Here is a 25,099-nt window from a genome sequence, read left to right on the forward strand (position 1 = left end):
ACAGGGTGACAATATACAGTCTTGACACACTCCTTTTCCTATTTGGAACCAGTCTGTTGTTCCATGTCCAGTTCTAACTGTTGCTTCCTGACCTGCATACAGATTTCTCAAGAGGCAGATCAGGTGGTCTGGTATTCCCATCTCTTTCAGAATTTTCCACAGTTTATTGTGATCCACACAGTCAAAGGCTTTGGCATAGTCAAGAAAGCAGAAATAGGTGTTTTTCTGGAACTCTCTTGCTTTTTCCATGATCCAGTGGATGTTGGCAATTTGATCTCTGGTTCCTCTGCCTTTTCTAAAACCAGCTTGAACATCAGGAAGTTCACGGTTCACATATTGCTGAAACCTGGGTTGGAGAATTTTGAGCATTACTTTACTAGTATGTGAGATGAGTGCAATTGTGCAGTAGTTTGAGCATTCTTTGGCATTGCCTTTCTTTGGGATTGGAATGAAAACTGACCTTTTCCAATCCTGTGGCCACTGCTGAGTTTTCCACATTTGCTGGCATATTGAGTGCAGCACTTTCACAGCATCATCTTTCAGGATTTGGAATAGCTCAACTAGAATTCCATCACCTCCACTAGCTTTGTTTGTAGTGATGCTTCCTAAGGCCCACTTGACTTCACATTCCAGGATGTCTGGCTCTAGATGAGTGATCACACCATCGTGATTATCTGGGTCATGAAGATCTTTTTTGTACAGTTCTTCTGTGTATTCTTGCCATCTCTTTTTAATATCTTCTGCTTCTGTTAGGTCCATACCATTTCTGTCTTTTCTTGAGCCCATCTTTGCATGAAATGTTCCTTTGGTATCTCTGATTTTCTTGAAGAGATCTCTAGTCATTCCCATTCTGTTGTTTTCCTCTATTTCTTTGCATTGATCGCTGAGGAAGGATTTCTTATCCCTCCTTGCTATTCTTTGGAACTCTGCATTCAGATGCTTATATCTTTCCTTTTCTCCTTTGCTTTTCACTTCTCTTCTTTCACAGCTATTTGTAAGGCCTCCCCAGACAGCCATTTTGCTTTTACTGTGCGTAAGTATAATTCTACACATACAGTTATCATGTTACAAAACTGTGGCCAATACAGCCTGGACTCAAGAGTGTTGCAATCAAAAGAATACAGAGCAGCAACCAGAAATAATTTCAAAATAACTCAAATTCTTACTTTGCATCTCTTACACATCAGAAAGGAGTCTAGATCCTAGAAAAACTTCTCTAGAGTCTTTCTACTCCTCCACTTCCCTCAGGTACTGTAGCTCTTCTAGCTGTTCATAAAGCCTTTCTGACTCACCATCACCTATGGATCAGGAACTACTCATTCATCATGTCCCCTGTCAGGAACAGGGCATTTACAGAGCACTGCATGCCTTAGGATTTGGGGTCTTTCCATGTCTTTACTGAAGACACAAAAGACATATAAGACCCATGTCTTTGGGAAGCTCACAATCTCAATGGGAGAAAACATGAAAGAATAATACAAGCCAGTAGACATTCACTGTGAGTGTGTGGTACACAGAAATGAGAAGTCTTGGAGAGGTTCTCTTAGGCTGAGAAGTCAGGCTGCAGACCTGAGTGAGACCTTGCAGAATCAGTGGCACCTGTATGAGTAAATATGATAAAAGTGGCTAATATTTATATAGCACTTATTAAGTGCCTGCTGCTGCTGCTGCTAAGTCACTTCAGTCGTGTCCAACTCTGTGCGACCCCACAGACAGCAGCCCACGAGGCTTCCCTGTCCCTGGGATTCTCCAGGCAAGAACACTGGAGTGGGTTGCCATTTCCTTATCCAATACCTGGAAGTGAAAAGTGAAAGTGAAGTCGCTCAGTCGTGTCTGACTCTATGCGACCCCATGGACTGCAGCCTACCAGGCTCCTTCATCCACGGGATTTTCCAGGCAAGAGTACTGGAGTGGGGTGCCATTGCCTTCTCCTATTAAATGCCTACACTGTTTAAAAGTACTTTTTAAAAAACTCATTTAAATCTTGCAACCCTACAAGGTAGGGCCTGTCCACCCCACGTTTAGATGAGGCAACCAAGACACTGAGAAGTTAAGTAATTCACCCCAGGTCAAGCTTTAGTCTCAGACAGTCTTGGCTCCAGAGTCATGGTCTTAACCATTAATGTGGTACCATATACAGAGAAAAAGGGGGTGAACATTCCAAGTGAACATGAGCAAAAGCATGGCAGTGGGAAGGAGGAAAAGAGGATGAGGCATATCTATTGGCAGTTGGAAAAGACATTTAGATGAATGGGGGGGTGGAGGAAACACTGGATTGCAGAGCATTTTCAATGCAGGGTTAAGGGGCTAACAGCTTAGAAATAACCCTGAAAAAAAAAGTATTAAGAAGAAACCACTCAGTAGAAGAGCTTTTATTCAAAGATCACAAATAGCCAAGACTTCCTTTGATTCTGACCTAAATCTGAAAGTAATCAGGAAAACAGTAGCAAGTACTCCTCCCAGATATAAGCACAGCCATGGGAGAGGAGTGCAACGAGAATGGGAGGAAGAACAGAAGATGGGGAAGAAGACCAATAAGAAAATGAATGTTGAGATAAGCCATGGGGCTCTATGAGTTCACACGATGGGGCCGCCTCACAAAACCCAAGGGGAAACCAACGATTTCTTCTCACACGTCACATTTCAGCATCTTGTACAGTGTACAGGAGCTGCACAGTGTTTTTATTAGGGGCCATTAACTTATTTTAGTTATGATTTTAAGAAGAATAGTGCCTACCAGCAGGGCCTAATTGCCCCACTTCTGAAGTTAACGAGGACTGCAGCTCCATCTCGCCCAGGGAGCCCATGAGGGATTGTGCCTCCATCTCCCTCCTCACTCTTGGCCCTTCATCTGGAAGGGAGTGATTAGTCATTTGCTTGGCACTTATTCTCAGCTGAATGGGCCTTTCTGTACATGAAGAATCATGTGGAGCACCCCGCTGGAAAAGGGTATTACATTCAAAGAGGAAAACCTTATTTCCTCAGCTATAAAGTTCAACTCTCTAATTAGAAAATAATGAAGGCAAGCCTTCTCTTCTCATTATTAGTTGTAGTTGAGATTTCGCTTTTTATGGAAGGGTTCCTGCCCTCCCCCCGCCCAGATCTTTACCAACTGTGAGCTCTTTTAATGAAAACAAAACACTTCACTTGATGCTGGAGAAGCTCAGTGGGGCTAATACTAAAACTATGCATTATGCTCTTATGTCCCTTTAAAGCCATTTGCTTTTCATTAAATCTCCTCAAGAGGCTACCTTGAAATGCCCCCCACCCTGAATGAGCAGGATTTGGCTGCACCACCTTTACAATATTCTAAATGACTTGTCATACCAGGCTCAAAAAAGGAGTCAACCTTGATTCACATCTGAACTCCTCACAGAGAAGGAAAGGTCATGGCAATCAATTCTCTAAGACCCTTCAGAGAAGGGTGGCCCGGCAAAGGAGGACAAGATCCCTGGCTGCACCCGCGATGAGCCGCAGTGAGGAGATTGTTGGGCCCTCAAGTAGAAAAGCCTGGGCATTAGCCCTGGCTCTAAGTCCACCTGGTTTAAGCCAAGTCACAGACCCGCGACAAACTTTCCAATGGGACTACTCATACCTCCTCGTGCAAACTCAATTCAGTCACATTGTGACAACCACACTGTATCACCACTTAAAAGCTCATATTTAGCAAGCCGATTATTTCACACCATCATGAAAACGTGTCTCATCATCTCTTTTTAAATACTTTTTTTTTATTTTGAAAAATTCAACTGACAAATAGAATCACTTTTCATTTGTCTTTCCACTAACGAAAGGAAAGAGCAGCACCATGAACACCCCTGCACATCTCACCTAGCTTCACCTACTATCATCGTCTTGCCACATCCACGCCATCCTGTATATGTAAATATATACAACACATTTCCCTTTTGCCAAACCATCCAAAAGAAGTTTATAGACATGATACTTCCAAATACTTCAGCATTTATTTCCCTAAACAGAAACATTCTCTGGAACTACAACACCATTACACCTAAGAAAATCAACATGGATTTAATGACATCATCCAACTTATAGTCTGTGTTCAAATGAAAATGTCTTTGACAGATTTTTTTTAAAACTCAGAATTCAAACATTATCCATAGCATTTTTGCTGTTATGTCCCTTAGACCTCCCAACCTCACCCCCTGAGAACTGCCCTCCTGACTTCCTCTGCTCTGCAAAACACAAATTCCTTTGAGGGCTTAGGCCAGTTGTCTGGACTCCTCCAACTATACTGTCCTGATTAGATGTTAAATGTCTCTCTCTGCATCAGACCAGGAGGTGTATCATGTCACGCGATGCCACTCCTTGGCCATTTGGCTATGGAGGTACTGCCAGACCTCTTCATTGTAAGGGCATGTTTCTCCCTTTGTCATAATTCAGCAAACCATCATGGGATACTTTGAGTTCATGTGACCATCCATTGGCCAACAACCTTTCACCTAATGGTTTCAGCATTCATTCATTATTCAGTTATTATAGAGAGCTATAAAATGGTAATTTTAAATGTATCACTCCTCTACGTTTATCAGCCAGCACTCTTCTGTATAAAAAAGGGTTTTTTTTTTATTCATTCTCCTCTCTTTCTCTCTTTTTAAGTATCACTACAAAACATGGATTTTTCAAAAATGTTATTCAATGTATTGTTCTCCATTGCTATCATTATTATTTTGAATGCATGTCACCTTTTTATTGTTGCATATGGTAAGCTGGCACGAACTTGGCCGTAGTGGAGGGAAACATAAAAACTCAGTACTGCTGAAAAGCAAGAGGTGTGCTCATATCAGAGGGAGGAATTCCTTGCTACAGAGAATGTGAGTCCCACAAATATGGGAGAGTTCTGATGAACATCCAAAACTAGGGTCATGGCAGCATCCAGCAGTGACCAGAGACAGTTATCCACACGACCACTGCCAGGGCCCCCACTGAAGCAGTGTCTTCATGCATGAAGAAGTATTCAGATATAAAAGGATTTCAGCAAAGTATTATAAGAAGAAAGTGGTGATTTTAGGATCCCCCTTCTTTAGGATGGTGTTTGCATGGTCATCTGATAAAAATTTGCTTACAGATATACCACCACAGGGCAGATTTTCTAGAAGAGTGTGTTAGTGATTCCACAAGGTCTGAGTCCACCATGCAGCTTCTCTGACTTCTCTAACCCCAGAGAACTTCTCCAAGACTTCTCATTTCTGCACACCACACATGCTCACAGGGAATGTCTCCTGGTTTGTATTATTCTTTCATTACTTCATGTTTTCACTCACTGAGATTATGATCCTCTCAAGAACATGGATGCAGGAGGAAATAGCAACCCACTCCAGTATCCTTGCCTGGGAAATTCCATGGACAGAGGAGCCTGGCAGGCTACAGTCTATGGGATTGCAAAGAGTCAGACACGACTCAGTGACTAAGCATGCAAGGACATGGATCTTATGTATCTTGTGTCCTCAATAAAGACATGGGAGGACCCCAGATCCTAAGGTATGTGATACTTCCCCATTCAGTGGGGGCACTCTTTGAGACCCTGAGGATCTATAAACCTAAGCTAAGCTTTCTTCTTTGAAATCATTCAAAAACAAGTTGGCTTCATGATCTGAGTGGGAACTATGGCAGAATGTCTGAGACTGCTACTATAACCCCAGAAATACTTTTAAAGCCCCAGGAATAGTTAGGGTTTGCTATAAGGCAGCATTCAGAATTAGAGTGTCATCTGTGATGAAGTTCTAAAGCCCGAATCTTATTTTGAATAAAAAGGTGCCACTCTTTCTGAGTCACAATTTCTGACATTTGAATAGAGAACCTAGACAATGCTTTAAAGTAAGGTGCAGTTATTGTAATAGATGAGAGAGAAAAATTCATTTCTATGCCTGTGACAGCATCCTCAAGGCAAAGGAAGCCCTCCTCATTTAATTCTGACACCATGATGCTTTGGAGAAAACGATCTGAAGTGACTCTCCAGATGTTTTAAAGGGCATTTAAAGCATTCTGCAGGCTGACAGCATGAGGTTTTCCACTCACATCTGTAATTTCTCCACTCATTTAATCAAAACAAGGCAGCACATTCTATTGTCTGCAAATGTTAAGAACAGAGCCGAAGAACAGCAGCTGAAAAGGAAATAGTGAGCCAGATTCTTTGGAAAGTTGGAAGAAGCAGAACCCAGAGTATAAAAAAAAAAAAATTTTTTTTAAGACAGGAAAAATGTTCAAGTACAAAAATGCAATGATGCCAACATAGACCAGAGGTGGCTGAGGGCCCCTAGGGAATGAGTACATTTGGAGCAGCCCAGGCCATTGAGCTGACCTGCTCCATCCAGGAGAAGAAAGGCCCCCACCTCAGCAGAGGAGAATGACAGTTCAATTTAACAGGTCACTGCATTTCAGGACAGGCTGTTCAGAGCATGGAAAGGGACATCTTTCCCTCTGTTCTGCCAGAGATCTGGAAGCCACTGTTAAATATGATAATAATAATTATCATAGGAGCAACACACTAAGCATTTACTTTGTTCCAGAACCTAGTTCTAAGCACTTAATGTATGTATATTATTTTAATCTATACAACAGTGTTTTGAGCTCAAGACTATTATTATCATCCCTATTTTCAGATCAGGAAGTTGAGACTCGGAGAGGTTAAGTAACTTGCCTAAAGCAACTCAGTTCATAAGCAGTAGAGCTAGGATTCAAGGGCAGGTAAGGCTTGGGTTTGGGGCTTGCAGACTTACCTGCAAGGCTGTGCTTAGAGCAATGGCACTGTAGGCCCCGCAAAAAAGTCAACTGGAAGATCCTAAGATGTATCAAAAGTGGTGAGGACTGGGCATTCAGACAAGTGCTGGCAGCTTTGCTTTGCAAGAAGCACAGTAGGGACTACCTTTCCTACAATGGAGCTCCACCACTAAGAAGGCAGGACCAGACTCTGGACTCAGTGCTGTCCAACAGACCATCTGATTTGCACCATGAAAACAATGAGAGCTGCAGCATCCTATTACATACAGCCTAGGGCAAGGGGTCGCAAAGTGGCATGCCCAAAGCTCACTGGGAGAGCTTGCTATGAAAGTGCCTTTGCAGACTTCTCTGGTGGCACTGTGGTTAAGAATTCGCCTGCCAATGCTGGAGACATGGGTTCAGTCCCTGACCTGGGAAGATCCCCCATACCGCGAAGCAACTAATTCTGTGCACCACAGTTATTGAGCCCGTGCTCTAGAGCCCAGGAGCCACAACTACTGAAGCCCGCATGCCTGTGCTCCACAGCGGAGCAAGAGAAGCCACTGCGATGAGAAGCCCGTGCACCACAACTAGAGTAGCTCCCGCTTGCTGCACCTGGAGGAAGCCTGTGCACAGCAGTGAAGACCCAGTGCAGCCAAAAGATAATTACTTGTTAAGGAGGAAAGTAACTCATGACAAAATAATACGCACTTCCAAAAAATGTGCATGTTACTGGCTACCACAGCCAGGTTCTGACTCTAGGTCTGCAGGGCACCTCGTCAGTAGGTCTGAGTCTGAATTTCTGGCCAGCAACTCCAGATGATGCTGAGTCAATGGATGGAGGAGGCAGATTCGACAAACAGTAGACTAGACTCTAAAAGATCCAATTTCAAAAGTTCAGAGAAGAGACAGGTATGATTTCTTCATCTAAAAGAGATTATTATAAAGGCATTCAGCCCCTAAGATGACAAGCGGGTGACAAAGTGTAAAAGAAAAAGAGAATTCTAGTGGGATTGTGTGGAGGAGGTAAGAAGGTTGTGTGTAATTGCACAAGACAACAGACATAATCCAAATACCAATCCCCTCAGATTCTACAATATAAATGGTGAAGGAAACCATTGAAAATGGCATCCGATCATCCATTACCAAACACAGTTAAGAGCTCATGTGTGAAACTGGAAACAGGAGAACTGTGAGAGCAGAGGGAGCCAGACAAGGCTCTTTCTCCCGTGGCAGGGCAAGGCTACTGCTGCCGCCAGCCTGTTGACTGAGCTCCTGCTAGATAATAGCATTATGAGAGATCTGGGCGGTTTCAAAATGAATTAAATACGATCCCCTGCAATTTCTGAACTCATTATTTTGTAATCTCTATATTTTCTGAATTTCAGTCTCTAAATACCATGCTTCAACACTGAGTCCCACCTATATTTACTTATATGCTGGTTTGTCTCAGCTGTGTTGATGGAAAGGAAGGGACCCTCCCCACCCCCCCACACACACTATATACATACATATTACACACAGACAGATACAATGAAGTGAAATCCTGTGCTAGTTTTATTTAACAAAGGCTAGAGAAACCTTGCCAGAGAAGGCGATGGCACTCCACTCCAGTACTCTTGCCTGGAAAATCCCATGGACGGAGGAGCCTGGTGGGCTGCAGCCCATGGGGTGGCAAAGAGTCAGACACGACTGGGCGACTTCACTTTCACTTTTCACTTTCCTGCATTGGAGAAGGAAATGGCAACCCACTCCAGTGTTCTTGCCTGGAGAATCCCAGGGACGGGGGAGCCTGGTGGGCTGCCGTCTCTGGGGTCACACAGAGTCGGACACGACTGAAGCGACTTAGCAGCAGCAGCAGCAGAGAAACCTTGCAGACAGCAGCCACCTGAGGAGTAGGGGGAGACTGTCACGTCACCCCTTCCAGGCTGTCCCTGACACAGCCCATGCAGCTGCCAGCAACACTGAAAAGCAAAGTGAGCATCTTGCCAGATGCAGAAGCTTAATTTTATGTCACACCACAGCCCTTTCTTACTTGAGTCTTAAGCCATTGTTTATGGAGAACATACACAAACATTTCCATTTGAGACTGTGGCTTTCCAACTTGCTTGGCTATGGTTTACACTGAGAAATTCATCTTATATATTACCATTTGTCCATTCAATTCATGTAACATATATTCACTGTAATCCTCCCAGGTCCTAGGCACTGTTCTACATACAGGTAATCCTGTAGTGAACAGAATAATTTGAATTTTTGTTCTCATAAAGGTTACATTCTGCTGGGAGAGGTAGACAACAATATAATCATGGGTCAGATGCTGATAAAGTAAATCAGAGAAGGGAGAGGGAGAATGCTGGAATGCTGAGGAAGGGAAGGGTGGTAAATAGGGCAGTCAGGAGAGGCCACACCAAGAACATAACATTAAACATAATTCTATAGGAGGAGGAAGAGGGGCCATGTGGATATTTCAGGGAAGAAAAGGCACATCAACCAGCAAAAGTGATGTGCTAGAAGTAGCCCCAGTCAAAGTGTGTTCTGGTCTCATTTCCACCAACTGTGGACTTTAGACAGGCCACTTTCTTCTCTGAGCCCCGTTCCTTCTTTGTAAAGCGAAAGGATGCGCCTTGCTCCTCTCCAAGTTCTTTTCTGGCTCTAACATTTCCCAGTGTCTGTGTTCTAAGGCGTCTTTGAACTCAGACTAGAACTGAGTCTTAGTCTTAGTCTGGGCAGACTAATATATATGTACGTATACATATACTTTAACGTACATAACACAAACAGCGGTGGCACAAAATGTCACAAACAGCACTGCCCTGATTACATGCAACATACTCTAATATTTTCCGGTTTGTTCTATTTCATTTTGTTAAATGCTGATTGCACCCAACTAAAGTGATGTCACTATCCAAGGGGTCTTAAATAACCATTCACAGACCCTGAAATCTTGGTTGTGGAACAAAATATGGCATCACTAACACCAAAGACTCATCTAAGAAAAAGAAACAGTAACTCGGTACTGGAGCCTTCTTCTGCCCTCAGCTTTCAGTGATCCGGAAAGCCCATACACCCACACTGGCCTGGACAGCCAGAGGGAAGACTTAAGTGTTAGATGGCTCAAGCCTCCAGTTCCAGTTCTGCCACTGTTTTCTCTGACCTTAAGCAAGCTGCACGGCAACACGAAGGCTTAGGTTTCTGATCCGAATGGTGGGAATGACGATGAGGATTAACTCATAAGACATATGCAGAACATTGTGCATATATTTTATTAAGTGTTTATTACCAAACATTTAACAGATTAGTAGTGGTGCTGGTGGTGGAGATGGAAGTAAACTGGAGCAAGGAAACAGTCTCATCTCAGTGGGCCCTGAGGATCTAAAATGCTAGAAAAACTGAGCTACGTATTGTAAATGCCAGTAATTATCTTCGTAATAAATGTCACAGAAAGAAGACTGTGTGATTCCAAACTGTGTTTCTTTCGTTTCTAAAATCTCTCTCCTCCCTCTTCAGAAAACTATATGGAAATGGATTTGAAGAAATACAAAGTCATGCATTCAATGGGACAACGCTGATTTCCCTGTAAGTATGTGCTTGTTTCCCCAGCTCATGAATAAAAATGAAATATTACTCTGGCTACCAGATCACATTCAATCTTCAGCAACTAACTCAGGACAAAAATAAACTTTCAAGTGCCTGGTCCTCAGTGTAGCACGAGTGTTACTAGGCAACTGGCTGACTGGAAACCCCAGAGCACCCTGATATCAAAAACAGATGCAGCCTGGATACATTGAAGTTGACAGTTTGCTGAAATATTCAACACCCTCCTTTAAGCTCCTCCATCTCACAGCCCCCCTCTCTAGTCCCCTCACTTGGGCTGATGGTGTGTTAGAGGCAGCACGATTTCAGTGAAGAAATTCTTCCTCCTGGCCCCACTGCAAAGATGTTGGATAAGGCCATTTACCAGCCTAATCAGTCTCAACAGGCCCACACAGAATCCCATCTCCCTGCTGCGGGGGCTGGGGGCAGGGGTGGGTAAGGAGCTCATTTTTCACAAGGTGAGGGAGCCCTGCATTTTCACCACACCCTACCCTGGTCCCTATTGTGAACAGCCTTCAACTCTAGAGAAGCATCCCTGTTGCTTCCTTCATTGTCCTCAGCCTCTCTTTCTTTCTGTGGCCCCTTTACTAAAAAAAGTGGCTCATTCACAAAGCTGGTGGTGCAGGGGGTGGGCAGGGAGGGGTGCACTGCTTGAACCTTAACAGGTACCAAGTAAGATGACCATCACCCTACAGTTGTCGAGAGTAAAACCTTACAACATGTGAAAGGCGCAACTAAAGCCAAAGTTGAGGAAAGCAAACGGATGGAAAGGCTTTTATCATTAATAAGTCAGATGTATAAACTTGGGTTCCCCTGGTGGCTGAGACGGTAAAGAATCTGCCTGCAATGTGGGACACCCAGGTTCAATCCCTGGGTCGGGAAAGTCCCTGGAGGATGGAATGGCATCCACTCTAGTATTCTTGCCTGGAGAATCCCATGGACAGAGAAGCCTGGCGGGCTACAGTCCATGGGGTTGCAAAGAGTCAGACACAACTGAGTGACTAACACTTTCACTTATCATGTATAAACCATGGTCTTTACCAGTGCTTCTCCAACTTTAACAAACATAAGAATAACACGGAGATTGTTAACACAGAGATCCCAGGCCCCACCCCAAGACATTTTAATTTAGTAGGTCTAGGGTAGGGCCTGAAAATCTGAAATTTTAACAAGCTCCCTGGAGATGCTAATGCTGCCAGTCTGGAGTTGAGTAGCATAAGTCTAAATATAGTACACTACATACTTTAATGATAAATATTAATTAAAGACCCTATTATACTGATACCATGTTATGTAGCTTGGTGGCTAAGAAAACAGATCTAACAGTCACTAACTGGGACTGAAATTCCAATTCCATCATTTATCACCTTAATCTTGAGCAAGTCACTTAACCAGTCTAAACCATAGTGTTTCATCCATAAAATGGAGCTGCTAATGGGTTTGTGTGGAGGATAGCCCACCAAAATGAAAAGCTCTGTGTTGTATCCTCAGTACTTAGCACAGTGTGTAGCATAGAGTAGGTGCTCACTTATTATCTGTATTACATAATTAATTATGAATGAATGGTACTAAATATGATTATGTTTTCATGCACTTAACACAGGTCTGGCACATTCTAAGTGCTCAAGAAATGGCAGCTTTTTAAAAAGCTGTCCTTCCTATCATGGAGTAGATTTTCCCTCATTTTCTGGTGGACTTGAATTCAATGCAGGTTTCACTCTGGCCAGTTGAATCTGTTTCTGCTGAATTAAAATCAGAGGCCTATCCTCTCCGGGCACAGCACTCCCAGAGGCCTCATACTGGTATTGACGAGTGTTTGCCAGGCTTCAGCTGTGTTTGAAGGAACCTGCTATATTTTGAGATGAAACGAAGATGACTAAGCCCTGGTGTTTGCCCTGCAGGAGTTTACAGCCTAGGAAGAAACACTCCTAAATGGTATGTAAACTGTACACTAAGTAGTTACTAAAACAGAAGGCAAAGTATGGTGCCTGGCTGGAGAGAGGTAAAGTCCTCTGGGATTTCAGGGGCAGAAGAGAAGGGAATTAGAGAAAGCCTCATGAGAGACGCAGACCTTGAGCTGGGCTTAACTTGGACAAGCAGAGATAGAAGGAAAATGTACTATGTTCAGAGGACAAGAAAAGCCCAGAGGAAGGTGCTTAGGATGTGCTCATAGCCCAGAAAATAGTAGCATTTAAAAAGTCCTAGATGTGGATCAAGGACAAAGCAGGAAGGACCTTCGATGCTGGGGTAAATAATTTGGACTCTGCTGTAGAAAACAAGCCTTTGAAAGTCCTGGGGTAGAAAGTATGAGAGGGCTGCTCAGGGAAGGTTGGTGGATGGGTTAGCAGAAAGGGCAGAGGGTTGGAAGAGCAGAGGGAAGGGGCAGACCAGGGCAGACACAGAGTCAGAAGTCCCTGAGGAGAGGGGGTACGTGAAGTCCTGTGTGGCCCTGGTCAGCTGCACAAGGAGGAAAAATTGGAGGACTGAGGGTACAATTAAGGGAACGCAATAGATGAGGAAAAGAAGCCAGAGCAAAGTCAGAGGTGAGGAGGCAGCCAGCAGGGCGCAGCTTTGGGCAGTGAGGGAAAGCAGGGCATAAGGAGGGAGGTCCTGGTCAACCCCTTTAGAGGCACTGAAACCAGTGTGGACTTAAAAAGTTCCCAAAGTCCCATTAGTATGAATGCCCCATACCTCATAGTTTCAAAAAAGAGGAAACCAAGATCACAAATCAGTTTGCCAAGAACACAAACCTATTTCATTCATTTATTCATTCAACACGTCACATCTGTTGAGCATCACCAATATATGAGGCACGGTGTTAAGGGCTGGGTCTGCAGCGGTACAGTGGGAACAGTCCCTGCCCTCATGAAGTTTCTAGCAGAAGAGATGGACCAAAAGGCAAAAAATAAATGAACTCATTGTAGGCAGTGATAAATACCGTGAAGGAAAATAACTCATTACTGAGATCTGAGAGACCACAGCCAGGAGACTGACTCTAGGTGAGGTGCTCAGGGACAGCCCTCACCAAGGATATAACATTTAGGCTGAGTCTTAAGGATGACAAGGGGTCAGCCCTGGCAGTCATGAGAGGAAGCACATTACAGAAAGAGGGACCAGCATGTGCAAAGGGCCTGAGTTGAGCAAGAAAAGAAGTTGATAAACTCCAAGAATTGGGAGGAGGCTGGTGTGACTGCAGGGCCGTCAGCAAGAGGGACACTGGATGAGATCATCATGGAGATGTGTCAGGAGCAAGGCGTCAGGACTGAGGGGCCATGGGAAGGGGTCTGAATTCTCTTCTGAGGGGAAGGAGACCCACTGAAGGGTTTGAGCAGGGCAGAGGGAATAGTTTTCAAAAGAACTGGGCAAAATGTTCCAACTATAAATCCAGCCCCATTTCTGACCCCTTCCTCGTGTAGAGGCCTGTCCAGAGCTGTCCAGAACAGTGACACCAGAGCACTGAAAAGTCCTCAAATATGCTAGTTACTAAGGCAGATATGGTGGAGGGGAGCAACCTCAGACGGTTACCCTCAGATACCTCCAGGGGTCCCAGAGTCCCTCCCTACCATTCCCTGGGCACCCACATTAAGGAAGCCTTGGCTGGAATCTGGGGGTTCTCCCACTGTACCTCACAAGGTCATCCTGCCTGCCTGTGTCTCTCATGCCTAGATGGCCATGCCACTTGGGAGAGTTCCCAAAGGAACCTGCAGGAAACGTGGTAGATAAATTTGATTTCTTTTTGGCCGAGTTACATAACGCAGAGTTATCATTATACAGAAAGATCCGAGTTTTAATAAAACATGCGAAAAGCTGTCATAAAATTTGAACAGTTAATTTGACCTGGCTGACACGAGGATTATTTGCTCACAGAGCCTGGTTTCCATGATTTATGACCACAACTGAACATAATTAAAATAAACCAAATCAGGAAGAAGAGCCAGGGAGGTTTGGGAAGGAAATTTTCTTTTGATTTAGATTTTAAATACCAATTGACTCTGACAACCTCATTGCTTTGAAAGTGGAAATATACCCAGGGGATGGGACGATGTGAGACGGACGGGTGCATTGTGATGAAAGGGCTGAGGCTTCCCAAGGAAAATGCTTAGTAGAAGCATATGGAAAACAGCCACCAATGGGTGAAATGCAGGGGCTTTTGCAGTTCTTAAATGGCAAGGGTGATGTGGAGTCTTGCAGAAAGATGATAAAGAAGATGTAAAGCTATGAGATGAGCTGCCTAATTACACAGGATCTTGCAAGGGAGGGGCAGCGGGTGTTGGTATATTTCTTTCACCACTGTAACAGTGCTACTAGAAGAATCATGTCCCGTGTTCAAAATCATCATGCCAAAAACAAATGGACACTGTGCCCATTGTCCAGGATTTTCCAGAAAGTTCTTTGAAATACCACCCTTCTCTTGTAGGAAGAAAGTGATCAAAAGTTTGATCTGGCAAGTCTGAGCCCAGGGACTCCTTTCCCAGCTCCCTTGTCCATCCAGAAGGGCCTGTGCTTGGAGACAGCACCGTCAGGGCCCAGATGGGAGCTGCTCAGTGGGGCCAAGCCAAGGTGGTCCTGAGAAGTTTACTCTAAGCTGTGGAATTCTGCAGGCAAGAATACTGGAGTGGGTAGCTGTTCTCCAGGGGATCTTCCTTGACCCAGGGATCGAACTCCAGTCTCCTGCATTACAGGCAGATTCTTTACCATCTGAGCTACCAGGGGAGCCCTAAAAGGAACCAGAAGCCCTCAGGTGGCTACTCCCATTGCAGCTTTTGGGTTCCTTAAGAGTAGTGGCCTTCAACCCTTTTTTTCCTACAACACACATACCTAGTGATGATCAGACACATAGCCGAGACTGGTGTAGGAGGCAATTTTCTATACAGACTGTTCTTCTTCCCCTTTGTCACCCACCGAAAAAATGTACATGCATGTATGCTCAGTCACTTCAGTCATGTCTGACTCTGTGTGACACTATGGACTGTAGCCCACCAGGCTCCTCTGTCCATGGGATTCTCCAGGCAAGAATACTGGAGTGGGTTGCCATGCCCTTGTCCAGGGGATCTTCCCGACCCAGGGATCGAACCCCAGTCGCTTATGGCTCCTGCATTGGCAGCCAGGTTCTTGACCACTAGCGCCACCTGGGAGGCCCAAGGAGAAATACACAGCTGCAAGAAAAAGAGTCCAATTAACACGATGAAAGGGGGTAGCTTTGAACGGACGCTGCTTTTAAGATTTGCAAACTTCAGTATATTACTATTAATAGACACTGAGCTCTGCAAGGTCACGATGGCTGCGAGCCTGGTACAGAGTGCGCTGCACCCGCACCCTTCAGCCTTGAACGCTGGAGCAGCATTTCTGCCCTGCCCAGCTGCCTGGAGTAAACGTGCACAGCTCCAGGGCAGCAGTGGGAGTGCTTTCAGTGGTAGGACAAAGGGTTCCACTGAGAGAGGGGGAAACTGCAGGGAAAGGGCAGAGTCAAACACCCAAGATTTCACAGTTGTGCCAAAGACAAGAATACCGTTTTTGCATTTTACCCACAGCCCCTCCTTCTCGCCTCCACCCCCGAGCACCACATACATGGGCTGGCCCGAACGTGCATGCGCACAGCTTTGACTGTTCACATATGAGCTGAAAAACCCACTAAGGGCTCTGTCCTTCCCCACAGGGAGCTGAAGGAAAATGCACGCCTGGAGAAGATGCACAACGATGCCTTCCGGGGGGCCACGGGGCCTAGCATTTTGTGAGTACACTGGTGCCGCCCAACAGGCCTGCTCAGGGTGTCTAGTCACATCATCCCCAGCTGGGTTTGCAGGGGAACCAGTCTCTGCATGGGAAAGGACTACCCTAACAAAGCACCACCCACTAGGGATTGAAACAACAGAACTGTGCTGTCTGCAGTTCTAGAGGCTCAAGTCTGAAACGAGGCTGTCAGCAAGCCGGCTTCCTCCTGCGGCCTGCGAGGGAAGGACTTATGCCAGACCTCTCCCGGCTCCTGGTAGCTCCCTTTGGTTGTGGCAGTAGAACTCTAGTCTTCACAGAGTATTCGATGTGTTTCTCTGTCTCCAAATTTCCCCCTTTGTATAGAGATACCAGTCATATTGGATTAGGCCCCATCCTCATGATCTCATTGTAACCTGATTACCTCTGGAAAGATCCTATTGCAATTAAGGTCACATTCTGAGGTACTGAGAGTTAGGACTTCAACATATGAATTTGGGTGAGACACAGTTCAATCAGCATCAAATATGGCGGGCCTCTTCACGTGCTGGCAGAGGGGGTCCGGTGTTCCCTGGTATTCCCTCGTGAGAATTAAGGTTGAGTGAGCTGCTGTTGTGTCAGGCTCTCTGAGGATGCAAGGAGCAGAGCGAAGTTCCCTCAGTTAATGGGCATTGAACATAAGGACACATGGGAACATCAAGACGAACAGGAGATTAAACCAGTAGTCTCCCGACAACGCCTTGGGAAGCCAGAAACATCCTATAGAAAACAATTGCAGCTGTAGCCAGACTTCAGGGAGAAATGCAAGAGGGCTCCAAACACGCCGCAGCTCTCACAGCAGAGGCCGCCTCACCTCTCCGCAGAGGTGCCGGCCCACTACTTCCTACTCTGGCACCCCATCACTAATGCCTTCAAGCACGGCTTGAACACATCCTGTTTACCAGGCACCACGCTGCAGAGACAGTGGTGGGCTCTGGTTGATGCCCTATAAAAAAACATTACACTATGGAGGGGAAAGAATGATGAACAGGCAAAGTGATAAACAGGCACATGACTTTAAAATGAGAAAAGTATTAAGATGAATGGAGAGAGTAGCATGGAAGCACATACACTAACATAGGTAAAATATAGAGCCAATGGAAATTTGCTGTATGACTCAGGGAACTCAAACTGGGGTTCTGTATTAAACTAGAGGAGTGGGAAAGGGTGGGAGGTGGGTAGGAGTTTCAAGAGGGAGGGGACATAGGTATATCTATGGTTAATTCATGTTGATGTATGACAGAATCAAACCAATATTATAAAGCAATCATCAATCAACTTAAAATAAATAAATATAATTATTAAAAATGAGAAAAGTACTAGAAAGAGAGTGAGCAGTGTAGTACAGTTCATCTGTTTATTCATTCATTCATTGATTTTTCCAATAACTGTATGTCCATACTATGTGCCAGGCACTGAATTAGGCATCAGGGAAACGGCAGTGAGTAAGAAAAGACAAATGTCTCTGCCTTCATAGAGTGGGGAAGATGGACAAGGATCAAATGAGTAAAGAAAATATGTACTACACCAGATGGTCGTGGAGTGGAGAAACTTAGCTGGCTGGGCGAAGAGAGTTCTCAGGAGGGGCAGTTAGTATTTTCAGGAGGATGGTCAGGGAAGACTGTCCTGAAAAAGTGATATTTAAGCAAATACCTGAAAGAAAGGAGGGAGCAAAGCTGTGTGGGCATCAGCAGGAAGAGCATTCCAGTTGGAGGGAACTGGGCAGGATCTGCACGTGTTGGAAGGACAAAGAAGAGAACAGTGTGGCCAAGTGAGCCAAGGGGAAGGGCCCAGAGCAGGGCAGAGAGGTGGCGAGAGCCAGGTCAGGGGCCTATGGCTACTCTTTGAGTGAGGTGAGGAGGCGCTAAGGTTTTGATGAGAGGAAGGAATGAACTGACACAGTTACTCTTTATACCCCAGCTCCTGCCAGTATCTACTCATGATCTTGTCTACTTTTCTATATTCCCCCATTATAAGCCCCAAACTCTACTTCTTAGCCCCTGCCACTCTCAACTCCTGACTCCTCCCTAACTCCTCTTTCCTATCAACTCCTGACTTCCTTTGGTTCCTAGCTCCCACCACTATCAACTCCTGTTATCAGTCTGACTCTACTTCTTTCCTATTACCCTGAGTCTCTTGACATCCTAACTCCCGCCACCAAAACTCCTGACTTTCTCCACTCCCTAACTTCTGGCATCATCAGTCCTACTTCTCTGTTCTCCACTCCGCCTCATGACTTCTGCTTCCTCGTGGCTTCCACTTCCTCATGGCTCCTGCTCATTGCTTTCTCTGCTGTCTCTCAGCTTCTGCCATCCTACCATAGGGGTTCCTGTCTACATGTCTTGTATTCAAAGTACTCCGGGCTAGCACACCCTACAGGCAGAGTTCTTACAGCAAACTGGCCACCTACTTGGGCAATGAACAGCTAGGAGAGTTGCCTTTGGTCAGGTATAAGAATGAGTGAGCATGGTTGTAAGACACTCAGCGTGACAGTTTTTCCCTTGAAAAGCTGCTCAGCCCGCCTGCTTGGAAGTGACTGTGAGCCCTGTGGGCATTTACTTTGACTTTTTCAGAACAGTGGAACCAGGCCTAGGTCTCTTTACTACCCAAATGATTATCCGCATTATGCCCTTAGGGTTTATAAGCATCCCTCCCATCCATACCCCCAAAATATTTCCCCCATAAGTCACTCAGTGAAACGGAAAATCTATCATCAGAGATTTACTCCTTTGTAATGAGACCTTGACATTTATAGAATCCTAACTTAGAACATATTACTTCCACTCCAAAATAATAAAAACAAAAAAATTCACCAGTCCTGTAAAGAATCAGGTACTCAATTCCTAATACATCTAACAGAAATACTCTGTAAAACGGAATGAGAACACTGGTTACCTAAATCAATAAGGGCAGAAAAGCAGTAAGAGTCTGCCATCCCCGAGGCAAATTCTGCCACCCTGATTACTCCACCAAGGACCAACCCTGGTCATCACTCCATGGTGTCAAGTTCATCTGTCCATCGATCACCCACTGATCCCATCCCATGCGCTGGGCACTAAGTACTGGGTCAGGGTGCTGAAGGGGGTGGTGCTGCCTGAAAATCTTCATAGTGTATCAGCAGGAAGACAGGAAGAATTTTTAAATGCCCACTTATTCTTCCTTCTCACATTTAATTTGTTTGGAGGTTTCTTGCACATTGCCTCAGGTTTAGAAAAGCTAAGGGGTTCAGGACCTTGTTTGAAAAACCCTGAGCTTTCCACACAATTCTGCTTGCATGAGTATTCGCTTGCTTTGGACTGATGAATCCAGTTTGCCTTTAGAGAAGGTAGATGATGGCTAATGCCGCACAGTGGCTCTTAATAGCATAAGCAGCCTGTGCGTCATGAAAACCTACTCTGTGGAGCTTGATCCACAAAGAGAGAGGCATCTGAAGCCCTAAATACTTCCCCCTGGGCTAGAGCACAAAGCTGGTGTCACTGCATGTGCCTGCTCTATCATAAAGCAAGTGGTTATTTTACTTCAGCTAAGTGGAGGGAAGGAAAGGGAGGGAGAAAGGAAGCAGGAGAAGGGAGAAAGGAAATCCTAATGAATGGATAGTGGGGTCAATATGAGGGAAAACACAACGTAGCTTTTTTGAATTCAGATCTTAATGAGAGTAACTGAAACAGAGAATCAGGGAGAAAGCAAGATGGAGAAAAAATGCCTCAGAACCTAGAAGGATGCTATTGTTGAGACAAAGTTTCATTCTATGAATCAAGTATATTAAATAAATAAGTAAGCCTTTCTCTTTTTTTTTACTTTTCAGGGATATTTCTTCCACTAAACTGCAGGCCCTGCCTAGCTATGGGCTAGAGTCCATTCAGACACTAATTGCCACATCATCCTATTTTCTGAAAAAACTGCCATCAAGAGAAAAATTTACCAACCTCCTGGATGCCACACTGACTTACCCCAGCCACTGCTGTGCTTTTAGAAACTTGCCAACAAACGAGTAAGTAAAAAAACAAAAGGTAGAGCCTGCCAAGCGTGGTAGAAACTCAGATCTGAAAATAGTCAGCTGGTCAGCAGCATCCTGCCCTTTTACTGCCTGCCGTCTAAACCAGCACCACAGTCACCGTGGTCATGGGGTCACTCTCAGACAGACAAGAAGAAAACAAACTGTCCTGTGCCTCCTGAAAACTGACTCCAAAGAGTCGATTCACCCTGCAGCGAAAAGACCCTTGTCACTTATTCTGAGCTAATTCAATTAGAGCCTTAAATCAGGCTATAACTACAGTTGCAAAATGAAGTACAAAACTGGTACCTCAAAGATCAAGGAGCTCTAATCCTTATCAAAGAGCATCATTTCTAAAGAAGTGGGGGAAGTAGGCTCAATAAGGTCAATTTTACCTAATGTCTTAATCTTTAGTTAAAAAAAATACACAGAACACTACAGAAGGTTTTCACTGCTTTTTTTAAAAAAGCTATTTCTCTCCCGGCAGAAGACTATCTTCTATTATAGAACAGAATCCTAGCTCCCTAAGGATTAGCTTGGTATGAGAATGGAAAAGGCAGAAGCTCCTGGCTGGTTTGTGGGTTTGTGACCAGTGCTGGCTTCAGGGAGGTGGGGTGGTCTTACTGATTCAATTAATTCACTTCAGTCCGGAACGGAATGGCAGGGTGTGAAGGATTTTATTCTTTCCTTAAAGCACTCTCTTCCAGATTTTTTTCCCACTGTAATACATACAAAGAAGTACTTTTTTTTACATTGCAACCAGTAAACACGACACATGTAACTGAAATAAAACAGAGCACTACTTAACTGTTTTACATGTGAGACACTGTTATTCTTTTTTTCTTTCTTTTGCATAATTTTATTTTTTTTAACTCTTTGTTCTATATTGGGATATAGCTGATTGACAAACAACGCTGTGATAGTTGCAGGTGAACAGTGAAGGGACTCAGCCACACGTATCCGTGTATCCATTCTCCCCCAAAACCCCTCCCATTCGGGCTGCTACCTAACACTGAGCAGAGTTCCATGTGCTATACAGGAAGTCCTTGTCGGTTATGCTGGTTATCCAGCATACACTATGTTCTCTTGTCTATTTTATTTCATGTTTGTTTGCTTTCAACGCTAGTCTTGATTCACCTTATTGCTTTCATGACCCACTAATGGGTCACAACTCACAGCTGGAAAAACATTGCCCTAAAAGAATATTATACAGCCTAAGAAGATTCTCAAAGAATTAATTAGATGAGGCATTAAGAGAGTGTCACCAGGAGGCAACTGTTTTGGGGATCAACCTATTTACAATTAATCAACCAGCACGTTATCTTCGTACACCCACTTCATACCTCGAATAGATAGGGAGGTATGGAGCTACCTGAAGTTTTCGGGGTAACCAAGAAGACAGGCCATTTGCTGTGCCCAGAAAGCTGTGTGCCACTAACTGAGCTTCAGAGAACATTATCTGAGTATTCACCGTGTTCCAGAAAAACACTGTGCAAAAATCTGAAGCTACAAAGATGAGTAAGAGCTCATCCCAACCATCAGAGCCATAAGCAGCTATTTGAGGACAACACAAAAGACAGCCAATACTTAGATGCAGTCCAGCAATTGTTATGATACAGCTGAGAACAGAACACAGGACTCTGCGAGAACAGAGGGAGAATTTCTAAATGGCAACAGGGCTTATGGAAGACTTCCCCAGGAAGTGACTTCTGCTGAGCTCTGAAGAACAGGTAGCAATTAGCTAGACAGGTGTGACAGAAAGCATGCCAAGAAGATGGAAGAGCTTTTGTGAAGGCACAAAGGCAAGAGGCCATGGAATGACAGTCATTCAGAAAAACCAGAACAAGACAGCTTATGGTTACAGAGAGGAGGATGAGTGAGCAGAGGAGACCAGGGAGAGGTGAGCTATGATGAGTGTAAGGCCAAGTCGCTGAGAGGATGAGGAGCCACTGGAGAGCTCAGAACAGAAGCACTCAGATTTGCTTCTGTAAAGCAGCGCTCTGGGCTGTGAGTGAGCAAAGCCGGTGAGAGAACGACGGGGACACCACGCAGCACAGATGCTGGCTCGGGACAAAGCTGATTCCGGACATTTCCACTTTTGTGGGAAAGGAGGCTGCATCCCTTCTGAAGTCATTGACATGTTAAAGCTTTAGTTCAGGGGTGTTTTATTCCAGCAGATGAAAGAAGAGACTACCACCTATGGGTTAAAATAAAAGCAGTGGCGGGTGGGGGGGGCATTACACAGCTGTGGGCCAGCACCAAGTGAGAGGGTAATGCAGTCACACAGCAGTTGTCTTGATTAGGATGACAAGTTTCAGCTGACCCCTCTCTATCCCTGAAGTCAGAAACCTTGGATGCTAGTGAGGATGGAGAGCGTGAAGCTGGGCCAGTGGATGTTTGTGCAAACTCTGGGTCAGCCCTCTGCCCTGCAGCTGCGGAGCCTGGATAACCCACACAGCTGCCCAGGCAGATGGCCCCCAAACTCTCCTTGGTGTCTCTGATTAAAATTCCAAAAGAGAGAGAGTAGACAGAGCTGAAGGCCAAGAACAACCACATTTCCTGTTAATTGCAGATTGGTTCATGTGGAGCATCTCTAAGTATCAGATGCAGAGTCAGCATCAAACACACACACAATCTCTCTTTCTCACTCCCGCTTTCTCGCAAAGGCGAAATAATCAGCTGAGTAACTTCTGAAAGTGAGTCCAGTAGGTCAAACAGTCCTTATGTATTCCCCACCATCCTGCTTTTACACAAAGTCATTCCTACAAGGGATTGCCTCAGTAATATCGCTAACGTGCTAAGTCGCTTCAGTCCTGTCCAACTGTGTCAGCCTGTGGATTGTGGCCCACCTGTAGGCTGCAATTGTAGGCTCCTCTGTCCATGGCATTTTCCAGGCAAGAGTACTGAAGTGGGTTACCATGCTCTCCTCTAGGGGATCTTCCCAACCCAGGGATCAAATTGGCAGGAGGGTTCTTTACCACTAGCGCCACCTGAGAAGCCCTGTTAATGTTGGAGAAGAATAATAAATAGAAATATCCATCTTGAATTACATTCCTCTTTCCTCTTCAGGAAAGGCTGGAATTCGCACAGCCTGCTCTTCTTCTCTCTGTTTCTCCATCCAGTTTTCCTTTGTGCTTCACCACGGTTTCATCTTAGGAATACAAGTATAGCCTTCTTTTAATTTCTTGACATTTACCCCTTTCCACAGGCTAAAGTTCTTAGAGGGAAAGATGGAGGAATAGGGAGCAACCACATTATATTTCTGCACATAAGCCAAAAAGGCTGAAAATTCACATCATTTTAAAGCCAGGTCCAGAATCTTCAAATCTTTACAAGAGAGATTCCCAGTTATAATTCAAAGCCATGAACTCTGAATGGTTATTTGTTCATCAAGGCCGATGTGGGGAGGAGAGTGGTGAGTAGAAAACCTTAATATGCCACAAAGTTATCTTTTAATGAGCACTGAAAAATCCAGGATTCAATGAGACAAATTTAAGTTTTTTCATCTCTAGAGCCCACACAAAACACTTAGCATTCAGAAGCATTTTATCTAAGCTGGAAGCACTCTAATGACAACTCGGAAGCCTTCACTCTCTCCCCTGGAAGTGTTTCAGTTAGGACAATGGTACAGAACACAACGCAGGTGTAATAGGGAAAGAATTTGGAAGAACAAAGCATAAACAGACATGAGCAGGCTTAAAGACCAAAAGCTCAACTGGTTTTTTTGTTTGTTTTTTTTTACCTCTTTCAGGCAGAATTTTTCATTTTCCATTTTTAAAAACTTTTCCAAACAATGTGAAAGCACAGCAAGGAGACCAAATAATGAAACACTGTAAGTATTTGCATGGAAGGAAACTCGGGGAGTCATGTCTCATTCTGTGGGCACCTTAGCGTTATCAGTGCCAACGATTTTCTTTTCATAAAAGTCTTGGTTGGGGCCATGTTTGCAAAGCATATTTTAATAGCTTTAAAATGGGGTGTGTGTGTGTGTGTGTGTGTTTTTACAAGGCAGTCCAGGTGATCAATTATCTCTTCAACTGTTTACAAAAATACTTGTAAAAACATACCTACATATTCATTTTACAGTCATATTAAATTCTCTTCCAAAATTAAAATTTTCTTTGCAGGTATTCTGATGTCACTAAGGACTTGTTTAATGATAGCCTCACTTGTAAGGATTTTTCACTAGTCATGTGGTCAGCATTCCACAAAGATTAACTGATTGTAGACAGCTTCTAGAAGCAGCCACTCCCCTTCGGAGAGACTTAGGCCACCTTGATCATTATGCTCTAGAGCTTAAAATTATTTAGACCTAACACTATCACTGACACATATTGGATGGGAGCTGCATTTCTATTCTACTGACTGATATTTTTTTAAAGATTTATTTATTTGGGGCTATACTGGGTCTCCGTTGCTGCTCGGGCTTTCTCTGGTTGTGATGAACGGGGCCTACCCTTCTCATAGTGGGCAGGTTTCTCACTGTGGTGGCTTCTCTTGTTGCAGGGCATGGGCTCTCAGATGCACCAGCTTCAGCAGTTATGGCGCATGGGCTCAGCAGTTGCGGCCTCCAGGCTCTAGAGCACAGGCTCAGTAGTTGTGGCACACGGGCTTAGTTCCTCTGCGGCATGTGGGATCTTCCCAGAAAGGGATCAAACCTGTGTGCCCTGCATTGGCAGGCAGGTTCTTAACCACGGAGCCATCAGGGAAGCCCCTGATTTAAAAAAAAAAAAAAAAACGTTTTCCTACTGCCTTGGCATTTCATATACCTTCAATTGTAAAGGAACCAGTGAAGTTGTTCGGTCATGTCTGGCTCTCTCCTCCATCCATGGAATTTTCCAGGCAAGAGTACCAGGGTGGGTTGCCATTTCCTTCTCCAGGGGATCTTCCCAACCCAGGGATCGAACCCAGGTCTCCCGCATTACAGGCAGACACTTTACCATCTGAGCCACCAGGGAAGCCCACTGATACGAGAATGAGGCTCAGTAGGTCAAGGCACATTAAAATAGAAAAGGCTATAAATTATAACTTAATATGCTG

General features: G+C 44.6%; 1 protein-coding gene across 1 annotated transcript in view; it reads left to right on the forward strand.

Moving 5' to 3' along the window:
• The window catches only part of LHCGR (luteinizing hormone/choriogonadotropin receptor), a 62,226-nt gene that overhangs the window by 31,035 nt on the left and 6,092 nt on the right, over window positions 1–25,099 (forward strand). The window contains exons 7-10 of the mRNA XM_070379606.1: window positions 10,231–10,299; window positions 15,974–16,048; window positions 19,871–20,056; window positions 23,811–23,891. Coding sequence (XP_070235707.1) covers window positions 10,231–10,299; window positions 15,974–16,048; window positions 19,871–20,056; window positions 23,811–23,891 — 411 coding nt within the window. The remainder of the gene's footprint in view (window positions 1–10,230; window positions 10,300–15,973; window positions 16,049–19,870; window positions 20,057–23,810; window positions 23,892–25,099) is intronic.

This window comes from Bos mutus, chromosome 11 (genome assembly GCF_027580195.1).
Source record: "Bos mutus isolate GX-2022 chromosome 11, NWIPB_WYAK_1.1, whole genome shotgun sequence".
NCBI lineage: Eukaryota > Metazoa > Chordata > Mammalia > Artiodactyla > Bovidae > Bos > Bos mutus.